General features: G+C 38.6%; 1 protein-coding gene across 3 annotated transcripts in view; it reads right to left on the bottom strand.

Annotated features, from left to right (window-relative positions):
* Window positions 1-27548, bottom strand: part of CHD1L (chromodomain helicase DNA binding protein 1 like) — a 77180-nt gene that overhangs the window by 8965 nt on the left and 40667 nt on the right. For all 3 annotated transcript variants that reach the window (XR_008997109.1, XM_057500626.1, XM_057500627.1), the window contains exons 13-20: window positions 25515-25629; window positions 24723-24876; window positions 20920-21085; window positions 16872-17020; window positions 15933-16096; window positions 15205-15410; window positions 11765-11863; window positions 3227-3297 (exon numbers count right to left, since the gene is read on the bottom strand). Coding sequence is in view for 2 of the 3 variants with exons in the window: in XM_057500626.1 (XP_057356609.1) it covers window positions 3227-3297; window positions 11765-11863; window positions 15205-15410; window positions 15933-16096; window positions 16872-17020; window positions 20920-21085; window positions 24723-24876; window positions 25515-25629 (1124 nt within the window). In the remaining variant the exon portion in view is untranslated. The remainder of the gene's footprint in view (window positions 1-3226; window positions 3298-11764; window positions 11864-15204; window positions 15411-15932; window positions 16097-16871; window positions 17021-20919; window positions 21086-24722; window positions 24877-25514; window positions 25630-27548) is intronic.

Raw genomic sequence — 27548 nt, 5'->3', positions numbered from 1 at the left:
GGAAAACCTAGAAGAAATGGACAACTTCCTAGAAAAATACAACCTTCCAAGACTGACCAAGAAATAAACAGAAAATCTAAACAGACCAATTATCAGCAAAGAAATTGAATCAGTAATCAAAAAACTACCCAAGAACAAAATCCCTGGGCCAGATGGATGCACCGCTGAATTTTATCAGACATACAGAGAAGACATAATTCCCATTCTTCTTAAAGTTTTCCAAAAAATAGAAGAGGAGGGAATACTCCCAAACTCACTCTATGAACCCAGCATCACCCTAATACCAAAACCAGGCAAAGACCCCACCAAAAAGGAAAATTACAGACCAATATCCCTGATGAACATAGATGCAAAAACACTCAAAATATTAGCAAACTGAATTCAAAAATACATCAACAGGATCATACACCCTGATCAAATGGGATTCATCTCAGGGATGCAAGGATGGTACAACATTCGAATATCCATCAACATCATCCACCACATCAACAAAAAGAAGGACACAAACCACATGATCATCTCCACAGATGCTGAAAAAGCATTCAAAAAAATTCAATGTCCATTCATGATAAAAAATCTCAACAAAATGGGCATAGAGGGCAAGTACCTCAACATAATAAAGGCCATATATGACAAACCCACAGCCAACATCATACTGAACAGCGAGAAGCTGAAAGCTTTTCCTCTAAGATCGGGAACAAGACAGGGATGCCCACTCTCCCCACTGTTACTCAACATAGTACTGGAGGTCCTAGCCATGGCAATCAGACAAAAAAAGAAATACAAGGCATCCAGATAGGTAAGAAGTCATCGAACTGTCATTATTTGCAGATGACATGATATTGTACATAAAAAACCCTAAAGACTCCACTCCAAAACTACTAGAACTAATATCGGAATTCAGCAAAGTTGCAGGATACGAAATTAACACACAGAAATCTGTTGCTTTCCTATACACTAATGATGAACTAACAGAAAGAGAAATCAGGAAAACAATTCCATTCACAATTGCATCAAAAAGAATACAATTCCTAGGAATAAACCTAACCAAGGAAGTGAAAGACCTATACACTGAAAACTACAAGACACTCTTAAGAGAAATTAAAGAGGACACCAACAAATGAAAACTCATCCCATGCTCTTGGCTAAGAAGTATTAGTATTGTCAAAATGGCCATCCTGCCTAAAGCAATCTATAGACTCAATGCAATCCCTATCAAAATACCAAGAGCATTCTTTAACGAACTGGAACAAATAGTTTTAAAGCTCATATGGAACCACCAAAGACCCCGAATAGCCAAAGCAATCCTGAGAAGGAAGAATAAAGTAGAGGGGATCTCACTTCCCAACTTCAAGCTCTACTACAAAGCCCAGTAATCAAGACAATTTGGTACTGGCACAAGAACAGAGCCACAGACCAGTGGAACAGAATAGAGACTCCAGATATTAACCCAAACATATATGGTCAATTAATATACGATAAAGGAGCCATGGACATACAATGGGGAAATGACAGCCTCTTCAACAGCTGGCGTTGGCAAAACTGGACAGCTATACATAAGGGAATGAAACTGGATCATTGTCTAACCCCATACACAAAAGTTAATTCGAAATGGATCAAAGACCTGAATGTAAGTCATGAAACTATAAAACTCTTAGAAAAAAACATAGGCAAAAATCTCTTGGACATAAACATGAGCAACTTCTTCATGAACATATCTCCTCGGTCAAGGAAAACAAAAGCAAAAATGAACAAGTGGGACTATATCAAGCTGAAAAGCTTCTGTACAGCAAAGGACACCACCAATAGAACAAAAAGGTATCCTACAGTATGGGAGAATATATTCATAAGTAACAGATCTGATAGAGTTGACATCCAAAATATATAAAGAGTTCACCCACCTCAACAAACAAAAAGCAAATAATACAATTTAAAAAATGGTCAGAGGAGCTGAACAGACAGTTCTCCAAAGAAGAAATTCAGATGGCCAACAGACACATGAAAAGATGCTCCACATATCACCTAACACCAGTAAGGTCTGCCACCATCCAGAAGACAAAGAACAAATGTTGGTGAGGTTGTGGAAAAAGGGGAACCGTCCTACACTGCTGGTGGGAATGTAAACTAGTTCAACCATTGTGCAAAGCAGTAATGGAGGTTCCTCAAAAAACTCAAAATAGAAATACCATTTGACCCAGGAAATCCACTCCTAGGAATTTATGCTAAGAATGCAGCAGCCCAGTTTGAAAAAGACATGTGCACCGCTATGTTTACTTTATCACAGCACTATTTACAATAGCCAAGAAATGGAAGCAACCTAAGTGTCCGTCAGTAGATGAATGGATAAAGAAGATGTGGTACATATACACAATGGAATATTATTCAGCCATAAGAAGAAAACAAATCCTACCATATGCAACAACATGGATGGAGCTAGAGGGTATTATGCTCAGTAAAATAAGCCAGGCAGAGAAAGATAAGTATCAAACGATTTCACTCATCTGTGGAGTGTAAGAACAAAGCAAAAACTGAAGGAACAGAACAGCAGCAGACTCACAGAACCCAAGAATGGACTAACAGTTACCAAAGGGAAAGGGACTGGGGAGGATGGGTGGGAAGGTAGGGATAAGGGGGGAAAGGGAGGAAGAAAGGGGGCACTATGATCAGTATGTATAATGTGGGGGGGCCATGGGGAGGGCTGTACAACACAGAGAAGAGAAGTAGTGATTCTACAGCATCGTACTATGCTGATGGACAGTGACTATGATGGGGTATATGGGGGGAACTTGATGATGGGGGTAGTCTAGTAAACATAATGTTCCTCATGTAATTGTAGATTAATGATACAAAAAAAAAATGAGTAATTTAGGGTGGGGCCTAATCCAATCTGATTGGTACCCTTATAATAATAAAAAATGTGAACATACAGAAAGGTACCAGGGATGCATGCATACAGGGGAAAGACCACCTGCAAGCCAAAGAGAGAGGCTTCTGGTGAAACCTACAGGCCATTACCTTCACCTTGGACATGTAGCCTCCAGAACTGTGAGAAAATTAATTTCTGTGTTTTAAGCCACCCAGTCTTTGGTATTTTGTACTGGAAGCCCTAGCTGACTAATACATTGCTAGACAGGCCAGCACCAACATGAGAGGTTTTTAGAGGAGGTGATGTGAGCCACATTTAAGTTCTGGTAAGATATGTGGTTTGTTTGGTTTTTTTACTTACCAAATCTTGCCCTTTGTTTCTTGACTCTTTATCATCAATAGGAAATAAAAGGACACCTCCCAAAGTCAAGTCTGAGGTAAAATAAAAAGGAACAACAGAATGAACATCAAGTCACTACAGACTGAAGTCCTGAAGAGGGGCTATTCTGAATTCTCCTCATACTTCACCTTTTCTACATCATCATGTTTAGTCCACCTTTTCTCACTCTCCTGGCATCAGCCTTAGCCAGTTACTTTATTTGTTCATTTTTTTCACTCAAAAAACTTAACCATTTTTAAGTGTACATTAGTGTTAAGTACATTCACATTATTGTGAAATTAGTCTTTTCACCTTGCAAAAACTGAAACACTATATCCCTTAAACATCTCCACATTACCCTATAACCACTATTCTACTTTCTGTCTCTATGAATTTGACTACTGTAGTTACTTCATATAAGTGGATATCATTCAATACTTGTCCTTTTGTGACTGGCTTATTTCAGTTAGCATCATGTCGTCAAGGTTCATACATGTTGTAGAATGTGTCAGGATTTCCTTACTTGAAGGCTGAATATATTCAATTGTCTGCATATACCACATTTTGTTTATCCATTCATCTGTCACTTGCATTGCTTCCATCTTTGGCCATTGTGAATAGTGCTGCTATGAACTATTGGGTGTACAAATGCTCGTTTGGGTCCCTGTTTTCAATTCTTTTGGGTGTATACCCGTAAGTGGGACTGCTGGATTATATGGTAATTTTATTTTTAATTTTCTGAGGAATCTCTGTATGTTTTCCATAGTGTCTGTATATTTCACATTCCCACTTAGTACCCAAGTGTTCCAGTTTCTCCAAATCCTCACCAATACTCGCTATTTTCTATTTTTTTTATTGAGATATAATTGACATATAACATTGTATAAATTTAAGTTGTGCAACATATTGATATGATGCATTCACACTGAATACAACTGCCACTGTAGCAATAGCTAACACCTCACTTATCTCACAAAACTGTCATTTCGTCCAGTGGTGGGAACAATTAAGATCTAGTCTCTTGGGAGTTTTAAGGCTTATAATATTCTGTAGTCTCTGTGCTGTGTACTAGATCTCCAGGATGTATTTACCTACTAGTTGCTGGTATGTACCCTTAAACAACATCCCTCCCACCCACCCCTCCACCCCTGATAACAACCATTTGTTTTCCTGAGTTCAGTTTTTTTTTTTAGATTCCACATACAAGATGTTCATACAGTATTTGTTTATCTTTGTGAATTATCCTGTCCTCAAGATACAGCCATGTTGTCACAAATGGCAGGATTTCTTTTTCTCTCATGGCTGAATAGTTTCCTTTGTGTGTGTGTGTGCGTATCTTCTTAATCCATTCACCTGCTGACAAGACACTCAGGTTGTTTCTATACCTTGGCAATTGTGAATAATGTTGAACTCAACATGAAACTGCAGATATTTCTTCAATAAGTTGCTTTCATTTTCTTTGTATATATACTAAGAAATGGAATTGTTGGGTGTATGGTAGTTCTATTTCTAATTTTTTGAGGAACCTCTATACTGTAGTCCGCAGTGGCTGAACCAGTTTACAATCTACCCAACAGTGCACAAGGATTTCCTTTCACCACATCCTCACCAACATTTGTATCTTGTCTTCTGAGGACAGCCATTCTAACAAATGTAAGGTGGTATCTCACTGTAGTTTTGATTTGCATTTCCATAATGATCAGGGAATCATGTTAGCCATCTGTATGTCTTCTTTGAAAAAAATGTCTACTCAGTTCCTCTGTTCATTTTTAAATCAGATTGGTTTTTTGTTTGTTACTGAGTTGTGTGACTTCTTTATAAATTTTGGATATTAATCCCTTATCTGATATGTACATAGTTCACAAATATTCCCTCCCCTTCCCTAGGATGCCTTTTCATTTAGCTGATTTTTTCTCCTGCAGGGCAGAAGCTTTTAAGTCTGATGTCCCACTTGATTTTTTCTTTGTTGTTTGTGCTTTTGGTGACATATATAAAAAATTACTGCCACGGCCAATTTCAAGGAGCTTCTTTCCTATGTTTTCTTCTAGGAGTCTATGGGATCAGGACTTATTTTTAAGCTTTTGATCCACTTTGAGTTAGTTTTTGTGAGTGGTGTAAGTTAGGGATCCAACTTCATTTTTCTGCATGTGGTTATAGTTTTCCCAGAACCATTTGTTGAAGAGACTATCCTTTCCCCACGGAGTGTTCTTAGCTCCCTTGTCAGTTATTACTTGTCCATTAATGCACAGGTTTAGTTCCAGGCTATTTTGTTTCACTAGTTAATGTGTTAATTTTTATGCCAGTGCCATACTGTTTTAATTACTATGGCTTTGTGATAGGATTTAAAATCAGGAAGTGTGATTGATACCTCTAGCTTTGTTCTTCTTTCTCAGGATTGCCTTGGCTATTTTTGGGGTCTTCTCTTACAAAATTCACGGTTCCCTGCAAATTTCATGATTTTTTTCTATTTCTGTAAAAAATGCCATTAGAATTTTAACAGGGATTGTGTTGACTCTATAGATGGGTTTGGGTAGCACGGACATTTTACAATATTAACTCTTCCAATCCATGAACACAGGATGTCCTGTCAATTGTTTGTCTTCTTCAATTCCTTTCAACAAAGTCATCATTTTCATTTCTAGAGCTTTTATTTCCTTGGTTAAATTTATTCCTAGGTATTTTACTGTGTTTGATATTATTCTTAATGGGATAGATTTTTCTTTTTCAGATGTTTCATTGCTAGTGTATAGAAAAGCAACTGATTTCTGTGTATTGATTTTATATTCTACAACTTTACTGAAAAAATTTGATTAGATCCAATTGTTTTTTAGTTGAGAATTTGGAATTTAAAATATATAAGATCTTATCACCTACAAATAATGACAATTTTACTTCTTCCTTTCCAATTTGGATACCTCATAATTTGTCTTGCCTGATTGCTCTAGCTAGGACTTCCAGTACTAATTTGAATAAGAGTGGTGAGAGTAGGTGCCATTGTCTTGGTCTGAGAGGAAAAGCTTTCAATTTTTCTCTATTGAATACATTATATTAGCTATGGGTACCATATATGGCTTATATTATATTGAGGTACGTTTCTCCTATACTTATTCTGCTGAGGTTTTTATCATAAAAGAGTGTTGTATTTTGTCAAATGCTTTTTCTGCATCTCTTCTGAGGATCATATGGTTTTTCTTTCATCCTATTAATGCAGTATATCACATTTGTTGATTTGCATATATTGAACCATACCTGCATCGCAGGGAGAAATCTCACTTGGTCACAGTGTTTAATCCTTTTAATGAGTTCTTGAATTCAGTTTGCTAATATATGTTGTGAATTTTTTGAAGATGTGTTCATCAGGGATATCTGCCTATAGTTCTTTTCTTGTCATGTCCTTATCTAGTTTTAGTATCAACATCATAATGGCCTCATAGAATGCATTTGGAAATGTTCAATATTTTTGGAAGAGTTTGAGAAAGTTTTGTAGTAATTTTTCTTTAAATGTTTGGTAGGATTCTCCCATGAAACCATTTGGTCCTGTGTTGGGAGGTTTGTAATTACTGAGCCAATTTCTTCACTTGTTATTGTCTGTTCTGACTTTCTGTTTCTTCCTGGTTCAGTCTTGGTGGGTTGTATGATTCTATGAATGTATCCATTTCTTCTATTTTAATTTGTTGGTAACTGTTCAAAGCAGTCTCTCATGATCCTATGTATTTAGTTGTAGTATCAGTTTTCTCATCTTCCATTTCTGATTTTATTCAAGTCTTCTTTTTTCTTAGTCTTGCTAAAGGTTTGTTAATTTTATTATTTCAAAAAACCAGCTTTTAGTTTCATTGATCTTTTCTGTTGTTTTATTAGTCTCTAATTTCATTTATTTCACCTCTAATCTTTATCTCCCTCCTTCTGCTAACTTTGGGCTTAATTTGCTCTTCTTTTCCTAATTCTTGAGATATAAAGTTAGGTTGTTTATTTGAGATCTTTCTAATTTCTTAATATATGCATTTGTCATGATAAATTTCCCTCTCAGAACTGCTTTTTGCAGTATCCCTCAAGGTCTGGTATGTTGTGTTTCCATTTTAATTTGTTTTGAGATATTCTTTGGTTGTCCTTTCAAGTTTATCTTTGACCTTCTGGTTATTCAGGAGTGTGCTGTGTGCTGTTTAGTTTCTAAATATTTGTAGATTTTCTACCTTTCCTCATTTGTTGATTTCTAGTTTCATACCACTGTTGTTGGAAAATATACTTGGTATGGGTGTGATTTCAGTCTTATTTTGTTATGACTTGTGCTCTATCATATGATATATCCTTGAGGATGTTCCACATGGACTTGACAAGAATGTGCATTCTGTTACTGTTGGAAGGAATGCTCTAAAGATGTCTATGCTGTTCATTTAGTGTAATAGTTGGTCCACGTGTATAGTTTTCTTATACACGTGGTGAAAAACAGACTTAGGAAACTGTAACCCTACATTAGTGTGATGCATTAACCACTCAACTATACCATAAAAGTTAAAGGAAAGAGTAGCAAAGTGTACTTCCATGTTTTCATGCTGTTGATTAGTGTCTTTTCATGTCAGCCTGAAGAACTCCATTCAGCATCTTGAAAGGCAGGTCTAAGTGGTGGGGAACTCCCTCAGCTTCTGTCTGTCTGAGAACACCTCTATTTCTCCCTCAAATCTAAAGAATAACTTTGCCAGGTATAATATTCTTGGTTGGCAATTTCTATCTTTCAACACTTTGAATATATCATTCAACTTTCTCTTCGCCTGTAGAATTTCTGCTGAGAAATCTGCTGACAGCCTAATGGAGGTTCCTTTGTAGGTAATGTTCTTTTTTTCCTGTCTGCCTTTAAAATTTATCATTAATTTTTAATAGTTTCATTATAGTGTATCTTGGGAAGATATTTTTGCATTGAGAATATAGGGTGATGTGTTAGTTTCATGGACTTTTATGTCCAAGACTTTCCTCAGGTTTAAGAAGTTCTTAGCTAACACTTCTTTAAATAAACTCTCTGCCTACCTCTCCCTTTCCTCTCCTTCTGGAAGCTAGCTTATTCTGATCTTTGTCTTTTTTGATGGAATTCCATAACTCACAGAGGCTTTCATCACTCTTTTTAAATCTCTATTCTTTTGTCTCTTCTGTGTTATAATTCCTATCTTCCAAGTCACTTGTTTTTTCTTCCATATGGTCTGCCCTGCTACAGATGCTTCATATTACATTCTTCATCTCATTCATTAAATTCTTAAGCTCCAGAATTTGAATCTTTTTTGTAATTTCAATCTCTTTGGAAAATAACTAATTTTGTCTATATGTTTTATTCCTTTCAATGAATTGCCTTTCTGAGTTTTCTTGTAACTCACTGAGTTTCTTTATAACCACTATTCTGAATTATCTATCATTTAGATTGCAATACTTTGTGCCTTTGAGCTCAGTTGCTGGAGAATGGTCATTTTCTTTTTGTGATGCCATACTTCCTTGATTTTTCATATTCCTCATAGTTAGGCACTGGTGCTTTAGCATTTGAAGTAGCAGATACTTAAATTCTGTGCTCCTTGCTTTCAGCAGAGTGCTGTTCTATGGCATTGTTATTATCTGAGTTTTTCCTTTGTGACATATACCTGTTCCACTCTTTTGCTCTCTTTCTTGTAGGCCAAATTTTCAAGCTTTAGTGGCTTCTCTGCTTCTTAAATTCATCAGAGAGGTTTTTGGAAACCTCTTTTTTGCTCTCCAGAAGTTGGTGCTATAACTCAAGTTTGTGGGTTTTCCTTGCCAGCCATCTATGGCTTATTTTCTAAGTGAGCTCCCTGCCTACCAGAGACTACCTCCAGAGACACACTTGGGTGCCCGCACAAGGAGCTAGCAGCAGAGTCAGGAGAATTGTGAGTTTAGCACTCAGTGCATTTGGGGGTGCCCACAACCCAGTAGGGAAATCCCTGGGGGCTCCTGGGTGAACTTCCTGTGGAGCCCAATCCGTCTCACACCATTTGAAATTGTAATCTGCCTCTTTCTCAACATCCTTCCTTCCCATCTCACAGAGCTCCCACCTTAGTGTGCTGCATCCCATCTGCCTAGGACAGCTGTGAACTCATGCTTTTCCTTTTCCCTGTGGGACAAGTCACCTCCGTGAGACAAATCAGCCCCAGTCAGTGTGTTATTGGGCAGTACTGGTAAAGTTTCTCTTACCATCTCCACTGTAACCAAATTCGTATTTTTTTTTTCCTCCAATGGTGTGCTGCAGTCTGCCTTTGGGAAGGCTGGGGGCTTCTGCAAGTTGTCTCCTGTGTGAGGACCTTCCTGGATCAGCCCTCATTTGATTTTTCCTGACAGCAGTGAAAGAGGTAAAGGTACTTTCACTGGCACCACAGCCCACATGGAGATTTTGTCTGTCTCTTACCACCTGTGCTGGTAAGCAAGACTCCTCTTGGGCCCCCTGGAGTAAGGTGCTAGGTTCCAACAGGCCCACTAAGGTGGTTTTGTTTGTGTATGGATGTCTAAATTCATTAATTTAAAGAGGGAACATCTTATACTGCCATGTGGCTTATCTCCTGAATTTTTAGGATCTCCAAATTCAGTGCCCCATAAATGTTACTTACAAAGTATCTGGCATTCATTGCAGAGTGAATACAAAACCAATTTGGGGCATCTGGGAGAACAGGAAGTGGAGAGCACTATGACCTGTAAGTTCTTTTAGAAGTCTTAAGTTTGTCTTAAATGATTCAAGTATTGGATTCCAATATATATGTATTTCTCTTTATACATTTTCCTACCTCATCCAAATCAAACTGATGCTCTAGAAAAATGTGCTAAAATAACTGTCTTTACACCAATACTTCACTTTGAACCTTTTGTCCTTTCAATCCATCCTGCACACCCCAATATTTTAAATCATTCTAAACTAATGGATCTGCTATGCCATTCCTCTACTCAAATCTCCTAAATGACTCGCCACTACACACGGGATAAGGTCCTGCTTAGAATGGCATGTCCTTGGACAAGCCATATACGGTATTCTATTATGTAGCCCAAATCTCTCTGTAAAATCTAACTCTCTTCTATTCTAGCCTACCTAGCCTAAGGCACCATCCCCTAAATACATTCCTGCCTAGGTCATTCATTAGCTTGTACTGGGAATGGGTAGGAGTCATGGAAATATCAAAAGAATGAGACTTGGTTAGAGATCCTCTTGACATTTCTCCCCACCTCTTAAATTCAACCCCTCTTTCTAGGCCCTAGATAACTTTTACCACCTCCATGAAGCCCTCCCTGGTAATTCTAGCCCACACTTTCATCTACCCTGCTCTACTCTACTTCAATCCTTCTTCGGAGAAAATTGCACACTCCCATCCGTTTTCTTACCTCTGTGCAACCAGACTTTAGTCTTCATTTTCCCCAAAGTGCTCCAAGATCATGTGACTGCCCCTGGGGCAAATCCAATGGTCTTTTCCCCCAGTTCTCATCCTCATGTCAGTATCCAACAGTGCAGACTACTTTTTGACATCCTTCCCTCCCTTATTCCTCAAAATATTACATTCTCGAGGTTCTCTTACTTATCCAACAATTCCTGTCTCCCGTTCTTGCCTCTGCTCCTGTGTGGAGGTGTCCATATTCCACTCTTGCCCTCTCATTTCTCTATCCTACCTCTCCCTCACAGTTTCAAACAAGTCTCTCCCAAACAGGGACTCCTCAGTCTAGCTCTGACCTCTCCTGAATTCTGTTTTTCCAACTGTCCAATTAGTATCTAGTTCTGGGTTAATAATTTTAACACATATTAAACCCTTCTTTCAGTAACCTGTTTCAGTAGAGAACATTCACTCTAACACCTTATACCCCTTTCCAGCCTGGAGAACTGGGCAAAAGAATTAAGGAAGACCAATCTCTAAGAAATTTGAAGGGCCCTTCTCTATCGAACAAGATCCTCTGACCCCTCAAGTCCCCAGGAAATAGCCACAGTAATAATTTTGCTACTTTGTGATTTCTGCACATAAAAGTAGGTACCCTTTGCCCTTCTGTACACCAAGGGAAGATAATGTCCAGCCTTCCAATGTCCCCTAGCTCCAAACTTGTCTCCAAGGAATGTAGTACCTTAACCTGTGCTAACTTCATAATATAACCTTCAGCACCCAACCCGAGCTCTGGTTAGCATTTTAATGGTGTGTCTGATTTGTCTTTCACAGGTCCCTGACATTTCCATGAGTTATTCTGTTATGAAGATGGGGTGAACTGGGTAAACAAGGAAATGAAGTTCATGCCAATACTTTAACATGCATGCAGGAACTGATATTCATCAAAATACTTCCACTTCACAACCCTCATTATAGTCTCATGAAGTAGGTGGATAAGCATTATATAAATTGCAAATGAGAAAACAGGCACAGAGAAGGAGAGGGACTACCTCAAAGTCACATAACAACCAGATAATTGAAGGCAGAATTCATACTCCAACCAGAACTTTTCAACCTGTCCTAAGTGTCTTCTCCTCTCTTATTCCAACCCTAATCCTTCTCTCTGTTTTGTTCTTACCTTTCATTTTCCCAGCCAGCTCATATATTTTTCTTGGCTCAGAAGATCGTGTGTCCAGAGCTGTGAATAAACCACCTCTGCCCCAGCGGCCAGAGTCATCTGATAGAAGAAAGAGAAAATTTTTATCTATAGGAGACAAAGTCTAGTCCACAAAACAAAGGTATGCCAAACATACTTGTAGAAAAAAGTTTTTTCTTCCCTTTAAAAAAATCAATCCACCATATCATAGATAAGTTTTCATAAATACCTAAGGTGCCTAACTGGTTTTCTTGGTTTCACTGGAGATGGCTGGTAATTACAGGTATGCTTTGGTTATGTAACTATACTCCTATTATGTTAATGTGTGTGCGCAATTTAAGTAGTAGCTTAAAACCTATACATGCTGAAGTTACTCTACAAGAAGATATGTCAAAGAAATAATCAACCTCCCCATGTTTTCTTCCACCTGCTACTTCTATAGCTTTTCTTCTTCCTTCCTAATTACAACCCTTAAATAGAATTCGTGCCTCATATCAAATTTACCGAGTATCATAATTCTTCCAAGTGGTAAAGATACCTCAAGACAAATGCTGGGCATAGAAGCTACAGGGCATAAATATGCAAAGAAATAAAAAGCTAACCATTTCAAACAATAAGGCTTCTCTCTCACTTACCAACTTTACATTTCCCTGTATGGCCCCGGAAGATGACTGGTTAGCCAGAGATGGGTAAGATTCCTCAAGGGAGGAACAACCTAAGACAGGCACAGTCGCAGGGGGGTCATCAGGTGAGAAATGGGGGATCAACAGAGGTGAGGCTTAGAACCTCACCCCCCCTGTTCTGAGAGAAACCTTCTGCATACGTGGATGTTTTATTGCCCTTGTCTAGCTTGGATTAACACATAGTCTACAGGCACACACCTGATCATCTACATTTGCTCTCTTACAACACTAAACTATGTTTTCTACCTTTATCTTGTATCTATCTACCACTTCAACATTTTATTAAAAATAATAATAATAAAGAGAGAAATGTGGTATCCACATATAAATCAAGTATAAAAATCAAATGAGTATTCATATTTGAACTGACTGTTTATAGTTCATAATGCATGAGCAAAACCGAAAGTTTCTGTGATGACTGCCCTTGTACTGCTCACCATGTAACTTATTCACTATGTAAGAATTTGTTCACCATGTAAGGACTTGTTTGTTATGCCTCAGAAGATTGGAGACTGACGAAAATTAGGCTTGGGGTGGATTAATGATTGTGCACTGAGCATTGACTCCCCTATACAGAATTTTATTGTTGTTAACAACCATTTGATCAATAAATGAGAGATGCCCTCACAAAAAAAAAAAAAAAAAAAAAAAAAAAGGGACAGACTTCCAGTGGTAAAATAAATAAGTAACCGGGATGTAATGTATAGCATCAGGAATATAGTCAAGATATTGTAACAGCTTGGTAGGGTGATAGCTGGAACCTAGAATTATGTATATAAATGTTTTATCACTGTGTTGTACACTTGAAACTAATGTAATGTAATACTGTGCGTCAACTACCCTTCAATAAAAAATAATTATCTAAAAAAAAAAAAAATCAAATGAGTATTCATATTTGAACTGTTTATAGTTCATAATGCATGAGCAAAACCGAAAGTTTCTGTGATGACTGCCCTTGTACTGTTCACCATGTAACTTATTCACTATGTAAGAATTTGTTCTCCATGTAAGAACTTGTTTGTTATGCCTCAGAAGATTGGAGACTGATGAAAATTAGGCTTGGGGTGGATTAATGATTGTGCATTGAGCATTGACTCCCCTATCAGAATTTTATTGTTGTTAACAACCATTTGATCAATAAATGTGAGAGATGCCCTCACAAAAAAAAAAAAAAAAAAAAATACACACTTCCAATGGTAAAATAAATAAGTAACTGGGATGTAATGTATAGCATAAGGAATATAGTCAAGATATTGTAACAGCTTGGTATGGTGATAGCTGGTACCTAGAATTGTCATGTATATAAATGTTGAATCACTATGTTGTACACCTGAAACTAATGTAATGTAATACTGTGTGTCAACTACCCTTCAATAAAAATAATTATCTACAAAAAAAAAAAAAAATCTAATCTCCTAGGAATATCATAGGTTGGGCTTCTCAAATATGTTTAGGTTTTCTAGAATACACCTGTCATCATAACAGGGAAGCATTAAAAAAATTAGTGTTCAGAAAGCAAAATCACTGTGGCACTTCTGTACTTCCTGGGAGATGATTGAGAATAGAGAGTAGATATAACAACACACAGAGTTGAAGTATTGGTAATACAATAACACAAAACTCCCATTTTATAGGTAACAAAGAGGAAAAGTTAAATGACTTATTCAAATTAGCACTCACATAGCTGCTTAGTATCTTCTGTTTATAGTCATTCATTCATCAATCATACCACAAATATTTGTTAGCATGTATTATATGTCAGGCATTATTCTATGCACTAGGGTTATAACAGTGGACTAAAAAAAATCCCTACTCCCATGAAGCTAATTTCCTAGTGCAATAAGAGTCAAACAAGTTATGGGTAAAATTGCATTATTTCCAGAAACTCTTGCCTGGCCTTAGTGCATCTCCATATCAGTAGGTGTTTCCAAGGGGTGGAGAGAAGTAGTCCATCCCCATATCAATAGGTGACTAAAAGGGTCGGGGAAGGGAGGTTATATCTGCACTGGAGAGGTTTGGTGGGGTCCCTTTTTGCAGCAGGGTCGCAGAGAGACACGGGGGTCGGTGGGGGGATGGGGCAGAAGTGAACAGCTGCTTGTAATCAATAAACAGGCTTCTCCTACTTTATTTCTCCCTTTGACTGATTTTGGCTTCAAAGGTTATTTGCCCTGGGCTGGGAACATATTTTCCCCCTGGAGGTACAAAAGTACACACTGTCAGGCAGGGATATGTGTGATAAAGTAAAATAAGGTAGGGAAAAAAGATAGAGAATAACAGGTGTGGAGATGGGGTGTGTTTTATATGAAGCACTCAGGGGCAACCTATCTGAGACACAGAAGTATGAACAATGCTTAATGTGGCTATATGGGGAAAGAGAAAGAAAGTTTAAAGTACAGAGGTGGTAAGGGGGAGAACATGACTGGAATTTTGCTTTCTCTCAAGGGATTCATTTGTCTTATAGATGTTTCCCCCTTTCACCCTCTTAAAAACCCGTGCAGAGAACAGGGTAGATATTATCCTTTAAATGGATAAGGAAGCTGAGGTCCAGGGAACTTGGGTTACTCAACCAGGTAAACAAGAGAGGCAAGAGTCAAATCTAAAATTCACACATTTTTTTACCACATGAGACTGAACTGAGAACATCAGGGACCTGTAGGTCAGGGTTCTGCCTCATCCTCCCCAGTTCTCGGCACCATGAAGATGGAGGCACCCACTCCAGGCCTGTGCCACTTCTCCTACCTACGCAGTGCACGATGACAGCATCCTCTGACCCGGCCTGCGGGTGGGTGACATCGCCACTCACATACTTGATGGAGGTCAAGTCCGGGTCTTCATACTCTAGTTGGGCAGAGCTCTCATCTTCACCCCCCTCCAGGCCGTCTGGTTTTCTCTCCTCAGAAGGCAGGCAGAAGGACTGGTAATTGTGGGACTCCCACCAGGCCATCCTTCAACAAGCCAGAGAGAAAAGGAAATTAACTGGGCCTATCACAATTTCCCTGGGAGCACATTCTGTATTGCTATTCACAAACAGAAATGCAATTAGAAACACCCTCATCAAGATTTTCTGCCTATTTATGAATAAACAAGTCTTACCAATTACCCTAACGGCCTCCTGACTGAACTTCAGTAACAAGCAGCCACCAAACACCTCTGTCTTTAAGGACACGACTAAAAGCTACCGGCTCAGCAGCTATAATAAAACCTTAGAATTTTCTTGCTTCCACTGAATGTATCTTCTCTGCCTTAGGCACTCACTTAAGTAGAATAAATGTTAAGTAAACTAACTTTAAGGTTAAAGTTTAATCTTTAAAAAATTACTCTATTACTAGTAGGAACTACCAGCTTTATACAAGTTTTCTTCAATTTTAAAATGATGTTAAACTGTGGGCTTGCTATACAACAGTGATTCCTTTACCAATTATGACCCTCAGCTTAACTAATAATAAAATTAAATAATACACCCATACTTTCTCCTATGCTCCACTTCTTCCTTCTTTCTCTTCTTCTCCTCTATTACTCTCTTTCTCTTGGCTGCCGCTGCTTCTCTTTCCTTCCTTCTATCCTCCAGCTCTTCTGGGCTCAAAATCCGCTTCCTTTTGGTAGGCCCTCCAACCATACCAGGGATGAGAACCTGCAGGAAGAACACGAACCTTACCCAGAAAGGCTGGGGACTGCCTATTCATTCATGAGATTCACTCATCCCTAAAATACTCTGTATGGAAGCAATATGCTTAACACTTTCATGCTACCTTATGTGGTGGGAAACAGTGGCAAGACACATCAATTTACTGCTCATATCACGTATCTCACAGGCATGGTGACCACCATATTGTGCTTTAAACTCAACCAAAGCACTGGCATGGTTATTACAACAATATATCATTTTGATTAATTTCATTAGGAGTAAGTTATTTTAGAAAAGTAACTTTTTAATTAAAGGTGGATACCACTTTAAGTTTAACAAAAATCATACTACAATGTATATAATTCTTTCTTAAATAGAATATTTCAACATGATTATCTTAATGACAGCTAGCATTTAATGAGCACATATTTTAAGCACCAAATAGTGTGAACATTATATATATTGTTTATGACTGCCTTCCTCTGTTAGACATAGGGTTGTGATTAGCAGCAACAGGGTATGGTTTTTTGGTGTAACACGGAGATCCCTTCAGGAGTGGCTTAAGTGGACAGGGTTGGTTTCACTGGAATTAAATGGTAAAAGACACTTTCCTTGTAATGTTTTTTACACCAACTTCTTACACAGTTTTTATACTAGGAGACAATTAGTTATACTCACATTTCAATAAATACTTATTTCTTAATAAATCACTCCCAGCATTTTTTGTTCTCTTAGGATGAGAGTTGGAAGAATTTGTTTTACATAAATTAATGGTTCTTACACTGATTTTATTTCGGAGTAACCGGCCCTCTTGACCAGTTCTCTCCAAAAGGGTTTTCTGAAGATTTGCCAGTTGCTTAAATGATTCTCTGTCTTCTTTACTAGGCTCCTTAGAATAATCTTTACCTTCAAATAAGTACATATGATTTTCTAAGAACATAAAAGATAAAAAGAGAAAATGTCAGATACTAAAGAAAAATGGATTAATTCTATACAAAGCAATAACCAGGGAGAACAGGAGAATACTGTATTCTAAATGGGCTAAGATTAGCTTGTGATGAAGGCATTGTGTTTCTCATCCCAGTGATACTGATGGGTTTGGAATCCACATGGGAACCTCACACATCTACCTTTCAAAGGAGAGAGCATAGGTGAAGCCCTCTGGCCCATTTCCAGTTAGTCTGCAAGTCTCTGCTGGATACTTGCACCCTATAGAATATCGGATCACTCATCACTCATTTATTCCACAATATTCCTCAGCAATAAATATTACATTAAGATCACCTAATAAAAGACAACTGAGGCATACTTTTTTATTCTGAACACACTTTTAAATAGTGAACTCTTTCCTCCTTTTCTGTAATATTAAAGGAGCAAGTGGCAAATCTATAAGAAAATGAAGAATCACAAAAGTAATGCCTTGGATTTACAATATTCTTTACAGATACCATGAAGCATCCTCGTGAGCTTTACTACAATCCTGGTAAAACTAACCCCTTAAGAAAGGGAAAACTGAAGCTCAGATAAAGACTAAGGAACTCCCTAATTCTCACTGCTAATAAATGCAGGTGCCAGGGTTTTCTGACTCAAAGGCCAGTGTGCTCTTTTTTTAGTATACTACTGTGTCTACAGAAGGATGAAGAGATTATAGGCCAGCAAAAAATAATTATAGTAATAACAATAATGACCACAGTATAATCTTAAAGAGCACTTTATGCTATCAGAGCACTTTCACATCTATTATCACATTTGATCTTTGCAACTGTTTAAAAGAGTAAAACAGACATTAACAGCACCATTTTACAGATAAGGACACAAAGGCTCAAAGAGATTGGGTGATCTTCAAAGATCATGAATCAGTGATAAGGAGAAGTCATGACAAGCCAAGACTAGCAACTGACAAAGTGGTGAGAGAATGATTCTAGAGGGAAGCAGAGTTAATAGCATATGTTACCAAAGAATGTATTTTCACAGCATTATGAAATCAGCTATGTTTTCTCTAGAGAGTATGAAAGCAAAACATTTTCATTCTCAAGAGATCAACTGCTTCACACTTGTACCCAAATCCAACCAGCTGTAATTCTAATTGGCATTTGCTAATTAAATCAGCAGGGGGCTTTCAGTGAGGTGCTCTATCAACAAGTGGAAGAAAAAAACAGAGCTGCGAAGTGTCAAATACGATCAACATATGTACATTCATATTGCATGGAATTCTCAAACTTACAAACACGCTTTTTAAAAAGCCCTGGCATTCAAGATAAAGCAACCCTGTTTTTTACTTATTTTTTATTAGGGCTGCTTTAATTACAGGCTCTTACACTCATTTATATTATTTTCAATAGTGTTCCATGTTTTCACTCTGCAGCCAAGACAAGATTGGAGGCCACAGGCCTAGATCCTCATCTTCATCCTGCCAGTGGAACCATCAGCCATAGACTGAACCTATATTCATTGATCAAAGACAAAATTCCAAAATTTAATACAACTTGTAAATCTTTTTTTGGCAGTGGACTGAGAAATATAATTATCTTCCTGGAAAACACTGAAATTTTATGTTGTTCTATTAAGTATTAGAAAAATAGGCTGAAATTAATCTAAATGAGTTCAGAAATGTGTCCAAGCTTCAGTATTTAGGGTAGTTGGAATTTAAGGTAGTCAGAACTTAAAAACAGGGCCACATACATCTATTTCTTCTCCCACCTAAAACCACTAATTGCCAGTAAAGAGATTTTAAGGAAATATATGAGGCAACAGTGAATGAAAAGTTCAGTAACTCTTGGGAAAGTGGCTGGACAATTATAAGATTAAGAAGACCAGTAAAATAAAAATACAGATGCCTAGTCAAGGGACTAGAGACTAGAGACCATTTTCAACCCTCCAAAAGCTTCAGACTTACAAGGACAAGAGTGCGGGCACACAGTGAAACTCTGTACACCAACAGGGGTGTCACGGGCCCCCAGAGAGCTGCATCTCTTCAGTTTGAACAAATAGGTTTATTCCAACTCCTACCTCACCCCTTCCAAGAAGGATATTAAAGGACTCACCTGTGGAGAAACTGATTTTGTCCAGTGAAAAGACTTTAAATACAAGACATCTGGCAAAGCCCCCTCAATGCACAAGCTGGCTCACCAGCCAGTAATAAAAACCAAGAGTCCATATACCTACCCAGGCCTTTGTCACCTCCCCAGTACATGTGATCAAATAGCCAGAGGACACCAAGTATTCCAGGAAAACTACTAACAAGAACAAGAGATTCCAAAGCAAATTCTGAAAACAGCAGCAGCAATTGGAGGAAAAGAGAGACAATGCAGGGGACAGAAGAATGTTCTTTAAAAAGATGTAATAAATATCCTCCCTAGAATACTTTCTAAAAGCTATAATAAATGTCCTCAGAGAGAATATTATATCCCTGACATGAGAATAGGATACAACTGAGGCAAGCAAGGAATAAGAAAGAATACTTGAAGAAAAAATGGAATACTAGTATTAAAAGTTTTTAAGATAAAATACAAGAAAAAACAAAGAACACAGTCCTGTAGAATGCCAGCTGCCTAAATTCCAATTTCTCCATATATCCTATAAAACAATACAAATCAACAAGGATAAAAAATCTACCCGCAATCCATGTCACTACAAAACTAGGAATCACAGAACATCATAGGCTTCAATTTGCAAACTATGAGGGAAGTGACCATCCGAAAACCAGCTGAGTCAGCTCCCGAAGCCCACTCCAGAGTGGGCACAGACTGCACAGGAGGAGGAGAGGGCAGCGGGATCCTAGCAGGGTCAGATAAAGTTTATCTCCCCAAAAGGAGGTTATACCCCAAATGGGAAAATAATGAGGACAGATCTGAGACCTAGCAGCTCAGAGCAGTGTCTGCTAAAGAATTTTAAGGAAGGGACTAGCAAGTTCATGCAGCCTTCAGTTTGGGGAGGCACTGCCTCTGCAGGGAAGAGACAGCCCCTGGCAGTTCTGGGGCAGAGGGAAAGAAGCAAGCAAGTGATGGAAACCAAGCAAGGGGCACCATCTAGTAAGGAAACTGCATGTCTCTGTATCGGGGGCATAAGGTACTCTCATCTTGAATAAAGAAGCCTAGTAATACTCCCAAACCTCCCATTCCAGTCCACACTGACTCCCCACTGCTGCTGGGACAGGAAAATACGGTAATTTCAAAATACCGCAAGAGATCAGGGAACATCTTTACAAAGCTGCCATGTGAAAAAAAACCTTCAAATAAGAAATTCAAATATTCAAAACACAAGTAGACAAAAAAGAAATAATGACCAAATTCAGAAAAAAAAAATTTTGAGAAAGACAAAATCACTTCATGATTTACATACACTGCTTCACTAAAAAATTTAAATGGTACCTATACTTCATGGGGTATTGTGAAGAGTAAATGAAAAAATAGGTATAAAATGCATGACACAGTATATACACTTTTGATTGAGCACAGAATAAATGCTCAACCAGTGTTATCTATAATTTAAAAGTCACATAGTTCTACTATTCAAAAAAAGAATGGAGAGCACCATAAATTCACAAATAAACAAGGAAGATGCTTACAATAAGGGGAGGAAGGGTGCAAATTAGAGTCCTTGAGATTGATACTACCATAGCATTAATATCATCAATCTGGTTCAAACTTTGGCTACAAGGGAATAACCAGACAAGTAAGTTTGAAACAGTGTGTCCAAGATGGGAATCAGGCAGGGAAGGAAAAAGATGTCCCAGAGAGCAAGTACCCAGGACTTCCCAGGGAGACTTGACTCTCACATTCTCACTTGGAGTGGCTGTGCCATTTGCTCTGGTCTCACCCCCAACTTACTGCCTTCCTCTTGCTCTCTGCTTCCCGCTTCTGCTGTAGGCAAGGCATCGGAGATCCACTGGCCATCTTTTGTTTCTCCCAGGATAGACTCCAGGTCTATTTCATCTATAGTGCTCCCCTCAGAGGAAAGCAGTTTATCCAAACCGAATTTGAGTATCTCACTCAACTTGAATGGAGAAACAAAAATGTCTAGTTAGTTATCATGAAAACAAACATTGGGATCTCAGTGATTTGCTAAGTGGCACAACCCTTCCCTGACAGGCAGCCGTCACTCTCTCCCCATGACAGATGACACCAACAGGGCCGTGGGTAAGCAGAGAGGTGATAAATAGTGATCAGAGATGTTGACTTTGACAATTCTCCAAAACAAAGCAAAAAAGTGATTAGCCTCTGGGTTTGTTTTTTTTTACTTTTTAGTATTTTTAATTATTATTTTTTTAGTTTTCATAAAACTTCTGTGAAATCCATATAACATGTAATTCAACACTTCAAAGTGCACTATTCAGTGGCATTTAGTACTTTTGCATCAACCCAGAATATAACCCTGTGCCCATTAGCCAATCACTCCCCACTCCCCCAATCCTTCCCCAACTCCCAGTCCTGGCAACTACTAATCTGCTTTCTGTCTCAATAGATTCACAAATTATGGATATTTCACAAAAGTGGAATGATTTTCTGTGTCTGCATTCACTTAGTGTAATGTTTTTGAGGTTCATCTACATTGCAGTATGTATTAGTCCTCCACTCCTTTTTAACGGCCAAGTAATATTCTGTTGTATGTATGCATTACAATTATCCATTCTTCTGTTGATAGACACTGGGGTTGTTTCCACCTTTTGGCTACTGTGAATAGTGGTGCTCTGAACATGCATGTACATTTACTTAAATACCTGTTCCCGGTTATTCTGGGTCTATACCTAGGAGTGGAATTACTGGGTCTCATGGTAATTCTGTTTAATTTTTTTGAGGCCCCACCACATGGTCTTCCACAGCAGCTGTGCCATTTCATATTCCCACCAGCAATGCACAAGGGTTCCAATTCCTCCACATCCTTACCAACATTTGTTATTTTCCATCTTTTTGATTACAGCCATCCCAGTGAATGTGAAGTGGAATCTCACTGCAGTTTTGACTTGCAGTTCCCTAATGGCTAATGGTGTTGAACATATTTTCAAGTGAATATTGTCTATTTGCATATCTTCCCTGGAGAAATATCTATTCAAATCCATCACCCAGTTTTTAATTGGGGCGTTTCTGTTGAGTTGAAAGAGTTCTTTATATAATCTGAAAACTTAGCAGGTATATGACTGGGAAATAGTTTTTCTCATTCTGTAGGTTTTTTTTTTTTTTGAGAGAGCATCTCTCATATTTATTGATCAAATGGTTGTTAACAACAATAAAATTCTGTATAGGGGACTCAATGCACAGTCATTAATCAACCCCAAGCCTATTTCTCAACAGTCTCCAATCTTCTGAAGCATAACGAACAAGTTCTTACATGGTGAACAAGTTCTTACATAGTGAATAAGTTCTTACATGGGGAACAGTGCAAGGGCAGTCATATCACAGAAACTTTCAGTTTTGATCACGCATTATGAACTATAAACAATCAAGTCAGATATGATTATTCGTTTGGTTTTTATACTTGATTTATATGTGAATCCCACATTTCTCCCTTATTATTATTATTTTTAATAAAATGCTGAAGTGGTAGGTAGATGCAAGATAAAGGTAGAAAACATAATTTAGTGCTGTAAGAGGGCAAATGTAGATTATCAGGGCAACAAAATATCCACGGATGCGGAAGATTTCTCTCAAAACAGGGGGAGTGAGGTTCTAAGCCTCCCCTCTGTTGATCCCCAATTTCTCTCCTGATGGCCCCCCTGCGACTGTGCCTGTCTTAGGTTGCTCCTCCCTTGAGAAATCTTACCCACTTCTGGCTAACCAGTCATCTTCCGGGGCCATACAGGGAAATATAAAGTTGATAAGTGGGAGAGAAGCAATATTGTTTGAAAAGGTTAGCTTTTTACTTCTTTGTAGATTTATGCCCTGTGGCTTCTATGTCCAGCATTTGTCTTGAGGTATCTTTATCACTTGGAAGAATTATGATACTCAGTAATTTTCGATATGAGGCACGAATTCTACTAGCCTCCAGGTTTTTTTGAAGACTAACTAATTGCCTGCATTATCTATAGTACTTCTCACAGAATCTTTTTCACAGGCATTCCCAGCATCTACATGAAAAGTCAGAGACCCAGTCAGCTATTTTCCCACCTCTCTCACTGACAAACTTCTGGGAAAGAGAAGGCTATAGGAGCCTTTGCCATTACTGACTTCTTTTCTAGAGTAATTTGGTTTCCTATCCCATGCTCTATGGAAATCACCTTTGCAAAGACCATTAACAATGCCTGATTGCTAGGCCATTTCTCAGTTCAAATTTTCTTGGATATTCCTTGGGCACCGCATTACCCTGCTTCTCTTCCCTTTCTACAAAATATCCTTAGTCTATTCCCTAGGGCTGCAGGAACCACCCAAAAAGTTCAGATCATTTCCTAGCTTTAGCTTCCTGCCAGCTTTGTACCTCCCTCAAGCACTGATTCTGGACTATGGTGGATTCACAAATGGCTCCTATTTTGTATCTTGTCCTTTTAGACGAGGCAAATTATCTCTAGGTGGTCTACTCTGTGAGCTAAATACCAGCAGGACACAGACCACTGGCTGCTTGAGAGGGCTGTCAGACTTCCTGCCAGGCTCAGGGTTACCAGGTTACACTCTGGCTCCAACGGCTGGTTTGTATCTTCCCCACCCATCCAGACTGTATGAGTTATGGTTGCCAGAAACAAAGGTAACAGCCCCGATGCTCTTTGTCCCAGAAGAAAGCAGGTTGGTTTATTTTTGTAAAATAAAAATAACCCAGCAAAAAACACATGTGGTCATGGTCTGTTAAATCTAAAGGGTACAGGATCCTGGTGTCTTGAAAGAGGAGAACAGTTCCTGACCCTGTAGGGAGAACACAGCAGAACACAGAGAGAGGTAGAGGTGGTGAACATTTACTGGGTGCTTTCTGCATACTAAACACTATCTGAAATATTCTCTCCAACTGTTTTGGGTGAATATGATCCTGAGGCAAAATGGAAGAAACTGGGATATATTATATGGGTTCTAAATTTAACCCAAGAGCCACTACAGAATAACTTTAAGTCCTCCTCCCCACCTTTCTCTAAAATCTGCCAAGCCAGCATTTGTTTCCTATCCAATATTCCCTTCTTCAAGCAATTAACTCTGCTCTCTTATCCATTTTTCCTATGACATAATTTTGAATTCCCAACTTTTTTTACCCTCCTCTGAGTATGATCACTGATCAAAGGGTCTGGGGTAGGGACAGAGGCATGGGATTGATCATCATTTATTACGCCGAGTTTCTTATTTTATCTAATTCTCTTTAACAGCTCTCTGAAGCAAACTTGCGGCATCCTCATTTTTAGGAATGCAGAGAGAATTGACCCAAGAGGCTAAGACAATCTGCTCAAGGCTACTCAGCCAGTAAGTGACATGCATCAATTCAGAGGGACCCAAAGCCCATCCCTGTTATTCTATATTCTGCTGCCTCTATATATCATATTAATTTTAATATGCTCCTTGCTTGCATGTAATAGATACTATTGTAGATATGTTCAGCCAGGAAACAAATGTGTAGTTGGGGAGAGAGGGTGATTAATGTTAGTTTTTTTCACTTACTTTGGCAACCACAGAGAGTACTGATCAGAAATCATGACTCCTCTTAAGTGAAGAATGTCTCATACCTGGAGGTCAGCATCGCCCACAGGTTTCTGAGCTCCCAGAGTAACACGGCCTCCTCCTGTGATCCTGCTGGTGAGCTGCAGTTTGGAGGCTGCTTTCCTATAGACTATTTCTTCCACAGTGTCTCGGCCAATCAGCCGAATAACTTTAACAGACCTGTACAGAAGTCAAAGGAGAGGAGTATCCTAGCAGGGTTTGCAAAGATGGCAAAAGTATGCAAGGTCAGTTCACATAAAAGGAAGCAAACCCAAAATGCCATGTTCAGAGTATATCTAACAGGGGATTGTAGCATGTGGACCTAAGCATTCGTTAGACACATTTGGCCTCACACAGTTCTCACTAAACCTTTCCAAAAGAGTCAAGGAAGGAATGATGATGTGGCTGTAGTGGGATTCCTTATCCGTGGCAGAGGAAAACCTCTGGTAGATCTAAATTATTCTCAGGTCAAAGGGTAAGACCTATCTTGTTAGCATAGCTCCACAAGCCCTTAACTTCATTTTTTAAGTGAGTCAGATATCCACTCAGAAGGATGAATCAAATAACTTCTAAAGGTTTCTTTTAGTCGTTTCACCATTTGATTTTGTTCTTTTTAACAAAGCAAGTCTGGAATGAGTACCCTGCCCAGCACTGCTCTCGGATTCAACCCCAAAGCTGGGCGAAAACCTAGTGGTCTCTTGTTCTCCCATCCCAGACTGTCACCAGGACTGTGCTCTTCACCTTCCTCCTTCCCTCCCTCACCCAGAGCTACTGAGGAGCCAAGGATGTAGACAAGTGCTGACGCTTAAATCTCTCACTTGTTCTGGCCAATTCGGTGAGCCCTGGCAGCTGCTTGCAAGTCATTCTGAGGATTAAAATCACTGTCAACAAAAATAACGGTATCTGCTGCTGTTAAGTTCATGCCAACTCCACCTGAAAACGATGCAAAAAGTAATGTGATAAGCAGCGTGTAGACTGGAAACTAGAAAACAAAGACGTGGCTACAGTGGTCAGACTGACAAATCGAGATCAGTCAGAACAACTGGCTTCAACCTTCAAATTGATGCTCCCACCCCCACTTCCAGAACCTTTTGGTGGTTAAAAGTAAAACCCGAACTCACATTGCCTGACCTGGGAAAATTTAATTATGGAAAGCAACAGAATGAGGAAAGCAGGGGTAAGCAGCAGAAGGGGATATTCAAGTTAGTCATTCTAAATCTGTTCTGTTTAAAAATATTGACTGGTATGTTTACAATAGTCTGTACAAAAGATACATGCTCTTTCCGAGCTGTACATACAAGAGATATTCTGCTGTAGGTGCTGCTCAGAGCTCTTAACATCCACTGCAAGTTACAACTAGGTAGCAAGATCCCTGAGATGAGGGGATGACATTTATACTCCCAAGTGGAGCGGGAAACTACCTCCCTCTGACTGGACAAAACTTGAGTCATCTTTCCTGCACTTGTTACCACATTAATCAAAGAGAAGGTAACAAATCAACTTCAGGACATGAACACTCCGTGGGACAGTCCTTTGGTCTTTCTTCAGCACTATAGGAAAAGAGCTAAGGAGGCTCCTTGGACTATGAGAATTAATTAAGAAAACCATGAAGGCACATTACATCCTTCTCTTTGATTAATGTGGAAACAAGTACAAAAGGGACTCCCTCTTGCCAGGGTTGCTATGGCTCATTGCTGAAACAAGCATGACTGAAAAGCTTGTTCCAAGAGCCTGAATTAGGGACTAACTTTTGAGGCAAGCTACTGACTCCAAGCTGCATCTCAAGACAAGTCAGGCAGGAACATTCTAATTAAAGCCTTCATATGAAATTAAAGTCGGAATAAAGAAATAATAAAGACTGATTACTGGGAGATACTGAATTATGCCTTTTAATAATGCTAGCTCCTCTTTGTGCTGTGCTCACTACTTACCAGGCACTGTTCTAAGCACTTTACATTGTTGACTCCTCTAATCATCAAACAAACCTAAGAATAGTTTTTTTATAAATGGTGAAATGCAAGCACAGAGAGGTTAAGGGACTTATCAAAGATTGCACAGTTAGAAAGTGAAAAGGCCTGGATTCAGTTCCACATGGTCTGGCTCCAGGGCCTATGCTTTTACCCACTATACCATAATGTCCTCTAGGCACTTATTTCATTGAAGTGTATGCCATAAAAAAACAATTACCTTCTTCTTCTTGGGTTAATGTTGCTTAAGTTCAGCTCTTCATTAAAGGGTGGTATTTTATAAATAAGCTATATCCATGCCCGCTTGGGACATGTTCATGAGCTATTACTGCCACCTGGTGGCAATATGACTCAGTCACAGAAATATTTGAAAGTTGGAGGGAAATCTGTTAAATGGTAATACTGAAAATCTACAGCTAAAAAGTGATAGCAAACATGACAGTTAGTGTTTGGAAAAAATCTCATGTCTAGGACTGCTTTGGCACCTAAAAGATTACCCTGTTTTGACTGATTCTGAGTTCTCCAAGGTAAATTGAAAAGCAGAGATTTCTTGCTTCCTAATTTTAGACATTTCAAAAATAATGCTACACTGAATATGAAGGTGATGAAATCAGTAAAGCATAAATAGAGCTGTTTTCCCAACACCTAAGATGCATTTGCCCTGATCCTTCCAGTTTCTCCTAAGATTATCCCTAAGACAACTGATAGCATGAATATATGGCTGAGATTTGGAGCACAGTCTCTAGATCACTGTAATACAGAGATGAGACATAAACAGATGAAACAATCATCTTATGGTCAAGAATTATATCAACCTTTCTTTTGTATACCATTATAATATCAAGAATTTAATAAATGCTTTCTAAATTAGACTGAACTCTCTTT

Source organism: Manis pentadactyla, chromosome 4 (assembly GCF_030020395.1).
Source record: "Manis pentadactyla isolate mManPen7 chromosome 4, mManPen7.hap1, whole genome shotgun sequence".
Lineage (NCBI taxonomy): Eukaryota > Metazoa > Chordata > Mammalia > Pholidota > Manidae > Manis > Manis pentadactyla.
The sequence above is the reverse complement of the archived record's forward strand: the minus strand, read 5'-3'. Positions and strand labels throughout refer to the sequence as shown.